The sequence below is a fragment of the Kryptolebias marmoratus genome, linkage group LG9 (assembly GCF_001649575.2).
Source record: "Kryptolebias marmoratus isolate JLee-2015 linkage group LG9, ASM164957v2, whole genome shotgun sequence".
Taxonomy (NCBI): domain Eukaryota; kingdom Metazoa; phylum Chordata; class Actinopteri; order Cyprinodontiformes; family Rivulidae; genus Kryptolebias; species Kryptolebias marmoratus.
The window spans coordinates 10213997-10224756 of record NC_051438.1 but is presented as its reverse complement, the minus strand read 5'-3'; the positions used below and the strand labels follow the sequence as shown (position 1 = coordinate 10224756).

The 10760-nt window shown below is 44.6% G+C and overlaps 1 protein-coding gene across 1 annotated transcript; it reads left to right on the top strand.

Annotated features, from left to right (window-relative positions):
• The first annotated feature begins 273 nt into the window (after nucleotides 1–273).
• acsl4a (acyl-CoA synthetase long chain family member 4a) lies at nucleotides 274–10660 on the top strand. Its single transcript, XM_017419799.3, has 15 exons — nucleotides 274–399; nucleotides 2772–3287; nucleotides 3380–3557; nucleotides 3650–3759; nucleotides 5051–5189; nucleotides 5311–5461; nucleotides 5664–5787; nucleotides 5933–6004; nucleotides 6099–6238; nucleotides 6346–6518; nucleotides 7183–7257; nucleotides 7370–7558; nucleotides 7690–7804; nucleotides 8646–8803; nucleotides 8955–10660. The coding sequence occupies exons 2-15, from the start codon at nucleotides 2931–2933 to the stop codon at nucleotides 9110–9112; spliced, it is 2139 nt and encodes a 712-aa protein (XP_017275288.1). The 5' UTR covers nucleotides 274–399; nucleotides 2772–2930; the 3' UTR covers nucleotides 9113–10660.
• Nucleotides 10661–10760: the final 100 nt, after the last annotated feature.

Genomic DNA, 10760 nt, shown 5'->3' with positions numbered 1-10760 from the left:
GGAAGGAGATAGGTGCCAAAAAACGTACGGAATAGTTAAAGAATAGATAATAATAGATAATAATAGATAATAATAGATAATAAAGAGAAACAGGAAAACAATGGTGTGAATGCTTAAAAGCATTCACACAAAAAAAAACCCAAAATGCCAGTTTTAATAAAAGCAAGCACAGCATGGAAGAACAGCGTCCATGAGAAACACATCACTGACTTCCTTTTGCCTTGCTGACGTCAGTGAACAAAAAGGGGGCCAGATCCTACTCGGCTTTTGATTGGCTGAAATATATGGACTCACATGACGTGTTAGTTCCGGGTTCCTAGACCTCAGGGAAGAGGTAACTCTCGGTCATTTCTGGTTGAGACACGACTGACTGACTGACCGGGTTTTCCGCCGCTCAAGGTAAGAAAGTGTCAAGCCTAGCAGAGTTAAGCGGGGGTATCGCTCTCTGGCTGAAACTTTAATCTTATTACCGTCTTTATCCGGGGCTTTCTCCGTGTGCGAGTTAATTTGTTTGGCCCACAATGAACAGGTTGAAAGCCGCGCATCCTCGCTGGTTAATCAACATACTCAGCGGCAGCGCTGAAGAAGAGGCGGCTTTTGTCATCATTCGTCTGCCTCCATCCCGCTACTTTCCCCATTGTTAGGCAACCGACATCTTACGTCTCGTCCTACTTTAACGGCGGGAACTTCCGCCGCCCTCGTTTTTGTGGCTTTTTGTCTCGGTGGCGACTTTGTAACGATTTGTCGGTTTCAAAATAGAGAAACAAAACGAGCCTCGCTGTTTACGCCTGGTTTAACGTGTTTAAATGATATTTCCCCCTCCCTCTCTCCCTCTCCCTCTGCGTGGCCGTATCCGTCTAAAAAACGGATACCTAATGTTGCCATGGAAATGGTTCATCAGTCCACGTGCGTCTGTCACGTTACGCCGGCAAACCGTCTGGGTTGTTGTCTCTGTATCGGAGGCGGATGTTCCAGGTCATTTCCTCCTCCGAATCACTCGCTGAGGTTTAGTAAATTAGAATGTTTGACTCTTTTTTTAAAATTTTTTTTATGTCTGTCGGTGAGGTTGTGTTTAACGTGTGTGCGTCACGAGCTGGAAATAAGCACCACGTCCTCGTTGCACAACAGGTTCCTCCCTCTTTTTCTTAATAATCGAGAAAGATGGATTAAAATCGCCTACTCTGACGTTAAAACACTGCGTTCCCCACCCTTATTTAGCCATCTTTTTTAATCCCCCCTCTGAAGACGTATACAAACCTTTGACACAGATTGGAAATCCTGATTCACCTTAGCATGAATCACACTTTAATGATGCAACCAATTAGTCTGGTGCTGTGGATGACTCTCAGCTATTAGCACACCAAATTCTAGCTCAATATCAGGGACATGACTGAATTCTGGACACTTCTGTGTTACTAAAGGTTAGTTGGCTGTGGCGGCCTATTTGAACTGGATTAACTCTAACAGTAAACCAGTCGTAGATGTACGCCCGACGGTTACTTCCTCCAAAGCTTTTATTAAAATCCGACCTGTGGTTGGTGAGACAACAGTTAGTGTGAATTGGGAATGATCAAGCCGAGTTTTAAAATTTATAACCGTTTGTGTGTTTTCCAGAACCAAACGAGGAGAAGCAGCATTCAGTTTCTATGCACCACAAATTTGGAACAAACTTCCAGAAAACTGTAAAACAGCTGAAACACTGGGTGCCTTTAAATCTCAACTTAAAACCCACCTGTTTAGAGTTGCTGATGGCTAAATTAGGGTTAAAGTGCGGGGTTTTGGTGTCTTCAATGTTTTTCTCTTTCTTACTGTTTATTCAATGTCACATGCTGTTTTTATTTTGTTTTTTAATTATGTAAAGCACCTTGAAATGCCTTGCTGCTGAAATGTGCTATACAAATAAAATTTGATTGATTGATTTTCTAAGGTTGGTTGGCTGTGGCAGCCATCTTGAGTTGGTCTGGTTCCAAGAAGTTAATCAGTCCTAGAGGCACATCCAGTGATTGCTTCCCAAAATACTCAGATGTTCCACATCCTATTAGTCAGCTGTGATGTCGACGTGTTACACGTTGTGTTTGCATTCCTATCACTGTGTTCACAGTCGTCTGTTTGGAAGTAAAAACACAGCTGAGACAGTTTTAAACCCCTCTCCTCCTCCTCCTCTTCCTCTCATCGACACGCCGAGCTTGTCCTAGAGTGACCTTTCTCTGGCCACAGGGTGGGGTGAGCCTTAAGAGTGTCGTCATTGGCTGGACGCAGCTCCATCATTGGACAGAGGTCACTCTGGTCAGAGGGGACACGTCTCCACGCCGCTTCGTCCCTCACTGACCCTTCAGATAACCTGCTTCTTTTTGTAGCCGGGAAGGGGTGGGGTAACAATAGGTGTTCAAACAAAAAGGAGCAGGCTGTTGATTTAATCAAACACCGAAAGTTGATTAGGGACGAGCAACAAGGAGGAGGTAAGTGGCGTTTTTAACAGGAGAAAGCAGGAGCGCTGCTCGTCTGCTCGCGATGGGGTTCGTAAAAGCTTTTCAGCTCCAGCTTGCTGTGGGTATCGCGCTTCTTCGTTTTACGAACAAACTATTGTTTTAGGAGTATTGTGTTTTTTCTGTGAAGTCTGTCATCAGACAATGTTGGGTCATCATTCAGCTTCCTTTTTTTTTAAACCACTGAAACTTTCCTTTTTGAAAAAAAAAAAGCAAAAACAAAAAAAAAAATCACTTTTAACTTGTAATCTTCTCCTGATGTGTTCTTCTTTATCTCAACTTCAGCTGACTCAGCGGGGACATTGGACCAAATATTATCATAAGACAACTGTGCGACCCCCAAGGAAAACAAACAACTGAGCTCAGAAATCTTTGGTTAAAAAAAAAAAGACTTGCCCCAGTCTGACTGCTGCTCACTTCCCTTCTGCTCGTCCGGAGGCCAGCATGGGTGCCCAGTTAGACTCCACACTCCAGTCTGTCCTCCTCCTCCCTGTCCACTTTCTGATATGGCTGTACTCCGTCCTCTCCTTCCTACCTTGGTATTTCATCACCGGAGCGGGCCAGAAGAAATCTCTGTCCAAGCGAGTAAAGGCCCGCTCCACTTCAGGGAACCCAGAGGGTCCGTACCGCTCGGTGGACCACTTCGACTCCCTGGCCACGGAAGACTTCCCGGGCATAGACACCCTGGACAAGCTGTTCAGGAACGCCGTGCAGCGTTTCGGACCGGATCACTGCCTCGGCACCCGGGAGATACTGAGCGAAGAGAACGAGATTCAGCCCACTGGCAAAGTTTTTAAAAAGGTAAGAAAGTTTGTCCGTTCTTTTTTTATTTTTAATGATTGATCACAATAACCAAGATGTTTGATGCTGAAATCAACTGTTTCTGATTGTAGCTGATCATGGGGGAGTACAAATGGTTGTCCTACGATCAGCTGGACTCCATAGTGAGTAATTTCGGCTGTGGATTGGCAGCTCTGGGGCAGCAGCCCAAAAGCACCATCGCGATCTTCTGTGAAACCAGAGCAGAGTGGATGATCACAGCTCAGGCGTGCTTCAGGCACAATTTCCCCTGTAAGTAAAAAACGGCATGTTCCGCGCAGGACGGCAATGAACGTGTCAACGAGTGTCCTCGGCCTGACGTTGTGTCCTTTAACGGTTTGCAGTGGTGACGTTCTACGCCACGCTGGGAGAGGAGGCGATTGCGTATGGTCTGAACGAGACCGGCGTCACCCACCTGGTGACCAGCGTGGAGCTGCTCGACACCAAACTGAAAGTGAGTTGATCTGCAAGAGCCTGCCCCCGACCAATGATGAGAAGCTGCGATCGGGTTTGTTCTCATAAAAACGATGCGTGTCCAATTCGGTGGTTTTGATGAACGTCATGAGCTCATCATTTGAGACTGACGAAAAATGTCAGTATAAATAGAGTGTTGTTCACATGTGCCCGAAAGAGAAAAAATGAGCTCACTATTCCTGGAAATGTGTGGAAGTGTGACATTAATTAATTTTTTTTCATTTAAAAATTTCTTTTTCAACACTGGTTACAGCATTCCCTGATAAGGATGCTGTGTGTCCATGCATGGGTAATCGTAGCATGACATCGTGCAGAATTCCCTACACATCCTGACTGAAGCTTGTATCTTACTGAGCTGCGAGTGTCGGCGACAGTGTGCGAACGGCCTTCACAAAGGAAGTTTCCAAAGTGTTTCAAAAACGGTCGCGAGTGTTTTCGATGTCCTTGCGTACCTCGCCGAGCCTCAAGTTTTCTCTCAAGAAAGTCGTACAGTCGTCGCCAGCCTCTGGAACCTGTCTCAAACCTTTTTCAGTTTTGTTACCGCAGCGTTGTTATGGGATAGTGACCTATGAAACCAAATTGTGATTGATTAGTGAGAACTGGACATTATGGGTCCACCCAGCGGCGTCTGCTCTTCTTTTCTGAGCTCCGCGTCGCCTGACTTCTGATGACAAAATGATGCTCGGTCTAGATCGCCATGCTTATCTGTCACATAAACGTTGCTCAACGTTCTTGCAAACATGCTTTCCTGTTTTTAATGTGGCTTGCCACGCGTCCGTCTGGTTGCAAATGTGTCAGTTCAGAGTGATTCCAAGTGTTCCTCCCCGTTTTGTGTCGCCAGCAGTCACAGGCTGGCGGTGACATACTAGCTTTAAACAACAAGTTCAACAGTGCTTGTAGTTCCTAATCCAGGTTGAATTTTCTCATTGCTATTGTCTGTCTGTAAATGGGTCACATGGTGATGGGTTGGCGTGTCAAAGAGGGACTGATTGTGGCTTTCTAAATGAACTAATGTAATGCAGACGAGTGAGACGAACAATAATGTAAGGCATAGCTTAGAGGAAAACGAGCTGTTATATCTGTAATACATCATATCTTTGGGTTCTCTCTCTTTATGTTCACTTTCAACAAACGGAGATGTTTAAGTCATGATAATCATCTGCAATACAGATTATATCAGTTTTAAGGAACCAAAGCAAAATTATAAACCATCTCTCAAGGCTTTCTCTTTTAAACCCGTCTTTCCTGTTTTGTTTTGTTTTTCTGTCCAGAAAGTGCTGCCGATCATCACCAAACTGAAGCACGTGATCTACGTGGACCAGAAGAAAGTGAACACAGAAGGCTACCCCGCAGGACTGTCCATCCACAGCATGCAGGCTGTCCAAGAGCTGGGCTTGCTGCCGGAGAACAGTGTGTATTTCTCTGAATTACTATGGGTGGTTTTTTTTTTAAGCAAATTCCAGGGTGGTAAAAAAAAACAAAAACAACCCTCACACATACAGGACAACACAAGGCTTGTTTTGTCTTGCAGTGGAAAGGCCGATTGTGAAGCCCCAGCCTTCCGATCTGGCTGTGGTTATGTACACCAGCGGCTCCACGGGCAGACCCAAAGGAGTCATGATCGTCCACAGCAATCTGATTGGAGGGATGACCGGCCAGTGTGAACGCATCCCTGGACTCGGGTGAGTGTCACGCGTAAATCGCCGAGGGGTGCTAAATGTGCAGCAAAGACAAACTGTAACATGTTTCATCTCTCAGAGATCCCTTAGAGTAGGTTTCAAACTGCGGTCAGGGTCGCTCGGTGTGTAAACTGGAAAGTGGAACAGAAAACTTGTGGTAACCGCTGGTCTTAACCCCCTCTTTCTCTCTCTCGTGTTCTGACAGGCCTAAAGACACTTACATAGCCTATCTGCCCCTGGCTCATGTTCTGGAAATGACAGCTGAAATCTCTTGTGTCACATACGGCTGCCGGATCGGTTACTCATCCCCTCAGACGCTGTCAGACCAGGTAAGAGCGGTCGCCGTGTAGCGTTACATCTGTCTGTACTTATGCAAATGTGTAACTGCCAGTACTCCCACTCAATGTTTCTGTTGCTTTAATCGTTGCGTTCATCGCTGCATAAATCTGCTTTTGCACCTCTGTTCCTTTTCAGTCCACTAAGATAAAGAAGGGAAGTAAAGGAGACAGCTCTGTGCTCAGACCCACCTTGATGGCAGCTGTGCCAGTAAGAATCCATCCTTACTTCACATACTTCTTGCTTTATTAATTATTTTCACACGCCTAGTTTTGCTTTAAATGCAAATGTTTTCTCTACGAAGGAAATTATGGATCGCATCAACAAGAACGTGATGAGCAAAGTGCAGGAAATGGGCTACATTCAGAGGACGCTGTTTACGCTGGGCTACAAATATAAACTGGAGCAGGTCAAGAGGGGCTATGACGCACCACTCTGCAATTTGTAAGAAAACGTCTGTCCCTCCCCCCCTCCGCTGCGTTTATCAGCACGTCATTTGGTTGTTTTGGCTTCGAATCGGCCGGTCTGTGATCCGGTTTTGTTTTTGGCAGCTTGTTGTTCAGGAAGGTGAAGAAACTTCTGGGCGGACGGGTGCGGATGATGTTGTCCGGTGGAGCCCCGCTGTCCTCGGACACGCAGAGGTTTATGAACGTGTGCTTCTGCTGCCCCGTCGGTCAGGGCTACGGCCTGACTGAAACCTGCGGGGCCGGCACCATCACTGAAGGTGTGTTGATTTCTCCAAGCTGTTCGTCCAGAAGTCAGGTTGAATAACGTGCAAAGGAATCATCAACTCACTGAGAAAAGATTAAGGCATTTTAGTGGTAGTGATGACATGAAATGGAGTGTAAGGCATGTTTTGTTTTCATCTGGCAGGTGTCAAAGCATAGCTGGGATTATCGGGCTTCACAATAGCAGGAAGATTACTTTGTGTGTCTAAGCAAAATCAAAAAGCTAAAAAGAGCAACAGAGTTTCCTGAAAGGATTTGACTTTTTGATAAAGCCGTGGTCTCCAACCCTGGTCCTAGAGGGCCACCATCCTGCATGTTTTACTTGTTTCTCTGCTCCAACACACCTGATTTGAATCAATGGGTGATTAACAGGCTTCTGCAGAACATGAAGAGGTGATTTAACCACTGAATCAGGTGTGTTGGAGCAGAGAAACAAGGAAAACATGCAGGTTAGTGGCCCTCGAGGACCAGGATTGGAGACCCCTGTGAGAAAGGCTGTATGCTTTAATACAACTAATTTAAGACCAGTCATTCTGCACATGTGTATTAGGTTTCATGTACACTCCTTTTAAGATGTGCGTGCTTGAACAAGACGGACAGGAATGACTTAATATGTGCAGACTGACTGGTCTGATGACTCACCCTGCCTACTCCGTACAGTTGCAGACGTCAGCACCGGTCGCGTCGGAGCTCCTCTGATTTGCTGCGAGGTTCGACTCAGGGACTGGGCCGAGGGTAAGCACGTAAAAAAACACGTCGACACACGCCGTGCGTTAAGAGCAGAGTGGAAGGTATTCCTTAATTGCAGCCTAATGACATGTGCTGTTTAATCCACGCGTTACTCAAGGCGGCTACACCTGCAAAGACGAGCCGAATCCGAGAGGGGAGGTCCTGATCGGCGGGCCCAACGTCACCCTGGGTTACTACAGGCACGAAAGCAACGATCAAGACTTTTTCGTGGATGAGAAAGGGCAGAGGTGGTTCTGCACCGGCGACGTAGGGGAGGTCTACCCAGATGGCTGCCTCCAAATCGTGGGTGTGTATATTTGTTGCCCGACTGGTCGCTCGCTCAGTGTTTCCAAAACACAACCACCCACTGCTTGTAGTTTCTGCACAAACTGTACCGCACAGCTGGTAACCGGGGCGCTCTTATCGTCCCGTTTTTAGATCGTAAAAAAGACCTGGTGAAGCTCCAGGCCGGGGAGTACGTGTCTCTGGGTAAAGTGGAATCCGCTCTGAAGACCTGCTCCCTCATAGACAACATCTGCGCATACGCAAACAGGTGAGAAGGTTGCTTTTAATTGCAGCGACAAGACTAGCCACATTCCGTTGGATTTTTTTTTTTCTTCCCCCAAATACAAATATACACATCATCAAGGAAATGGAGAATAGCAAAACGGCGTTTTTTTTTTTTTTAATGTATATAGAGCCAACAAGGCTGTGTTTGCTTTTGCTTTTAGTTTCTTGTAATTTCCTAAGAACCCGTGTGCCATGTAGAAACAAGGGCTCCCTTTACTGTCGTAATATTATTCAAACAATATGTATACAGAAGATGAATGATGTTTGCATAAACAAAAGCCCTGCAGGAGTGAGAGAACACATCCAGCTTGGTAATCAGAATGACGGGAAAACTGCACCAGTCAGACTTCATTCCTAAAGTTAATGGAACTTCATTTAAAATCTGGCCTCTTTTTTTTTTTTTTTTTACTTTGAACACAACGAATCACCTGTTAGTATAGGCGAGCTTTAATTAATGTCTGGGATCATGTAATTGTGTGTGTAGTTCTGTCTGTTAGTGAAATATCTCATGAACCAGTGGACAGATTTTAATGAATCTGCCTTTAGTCAACATAAAAATGGCTCTAACTTGTTTAATTTTATCAATAATGAGCTGAAGTTTGGAATAGTAGTAGTTGAGACTCATTCTCAACACGTACTGTGAACACAAACCGATAAACTTTGTTTAAAACATTGACAGGTGATATGTATTCCTTCAAAAAATGCTTTTTTTTTCCTGAACTGTATGACCATCACTTTGATGGACAGTTTAAGTACACTGCACCAAGTCTTGCCCAGATTAATTAATTAATTAATTTTAAACCTAGTCTCTGCTGTTCTTGCAGCGATCAGAACTACGTGATCAGCTTTGTGGTTCCCAACCAAAAAAGGCTGACAGAACTGGCCAAGCGGAAAGGCATCGAGGGAACGTGGGAGGAGCTCTGCACTCACTCGGAGATGGAAAAAGAGGTTCTGGGGGAGATTAAAGACGCCGCTGCTAAAAGTAAGAGCTGTAAAAATGTCTGATTCTGTTTACTTTTCTCTTTAACAGCAGACCGTACGTATAAGTAGGTTTATGTTTTACAAAAATCCCTCCAAACAAACTCCTGATCATGAATTTTTTTTTTTTCCCACCTCTCTGTTCGACCATATAGTTAAGCTCCAACGGTTTGAGATTCCAGTTAAAGTCCACCTGAGCCCCGAGCCGTGGACGCCGGAGACGGGTCTCGTCACAGACGCCTTCAAGCTGAAGAGGAAAGAACTGAAGAACCACTATCTGTCTGACATCGAGAGAATGTACGGAGGGAAATAGACGGGGCTTATTTTACCCAACGACCCGTGGTATCACCAGTAAATGTTGTTCGGTTCTGTAAATAGTTCGACAAAATCCACAAGTGGGAGGAACTAGCCTGGAACTTGGGTTTTTCCAGAGTGTAGATCCACAAACAGCCAAAACATCTTCGAAAAAACGTGCAACAGCAGGCTACTGTGCGACAAAAATCTTATTCTTAGCGAAACCTTTGTAGAGTCCAGCCTTTTTTTTTTTTTTCCACGTTGGGACCCGCTGTGTTGGTTGTTTACCAAAGTACCTGAACGGCTCTCCTCTGTACAGTTGTGTAATAAACCGACTTCCTGTTAGATTAACTGTTACTGGTCCTGGCAAGGCCGTGTGAAAATCGTTTTTTTACTCCTTTTTTACGAACGGGAGGGGACCAGAGCAAAGAGAGGCACAACGAGCTCTAGGTGCGGTCTGGTCTCCGATGCCAGTAGAAAACATTAACCCTGGTACCCAGCTGTACCGCAGGCTTTTCGGGCGAAAATGTCTTGAAGACGAAAGTTGAAGCTGTAGATAGTTGTAGCTGTTCGATCCATTTGTGCTGCTTTTTGTTTTAATTTATACCTGTAGAAATTTTTTTTTTTTTTTTCCCGAAGTTTTTTCTGAAGTGACGGAGTCTTATTTTATATAAACAAAAAGGTGGGTCCGAAGCATTCACAGCACTCAAACTGCCAGCCAATCAGATCTTTGCCCTGCTCTCGATTTGTCACAGATTAAAAACAAAAAACAAGCCACTGTGGTCCAAACGCTCACGAGACTGGAGCACTGAGGTCAGCGTGCCTTTCAGCCCGCAGGACTTGTGTAGTCGAGCTGTCGCAGGAGCCAACGAGAGTCACACCCGACGATAAACTGCCACGTTAGGTTTCCAGGAGATTTAAAGAGAAACATGCCCACTGAGAGATACACAGTCACAGATCATCGACTTCAAAAAGTACCCGTGATCATGTCTGTTTATCCTTTTTTTTTGTTGTTGTTGTTGTTGTTCTCCTTTTGTTGAACCACTGATGTTTTAAAGTTTTTTTGGGGTTTTTTGTTATTTAATTGTTTTGTTTTGGTAAGACAAATATGTCACATGACTCAGGAAGAAAAGAAAATATGAAATTGTCAAAAAAATAAATAAAATAAAAGAGAAAGAGAAGGAATTTGCTTGTATAGGAACATGTAGTTCTTGTAGGCACCTTATTTATTTTGAGCACGCCTCGCTCCTAAAACGCTTCTTAGTACTAGTCACAACTGGGATACTGTAACACTGTGTGTATTTTTACCTCAGTTAACAGTCTAATGTAGAAATCTGGTATCAGAAGTACCTGAACTCGTGTCTGTTCGTGCTTTCATCATAGGAGAGGTTTTCAAAGTACTGTTTTTGATGAATTTCACGGTTAGATTTTAAAACGATTATAGATGCTTTACGTTTTGTTTGTTCTTTTTTTTTTTGGTGAACCTGTCTGCAGTTATCGCTCCCATCATTATGACCACATGCCTTGTTGTTCATTTCAAAAATAAATGTTTTTCATATTTATTGTTGAACTGACTCTTCTTTCTTGTCGTTGTGTAAAGCCGGGATGTTAAACACAGCAGGGTTCGATGCAGGACTTCTCCTAAAGTGCTGCTGAAAACGTCTTTG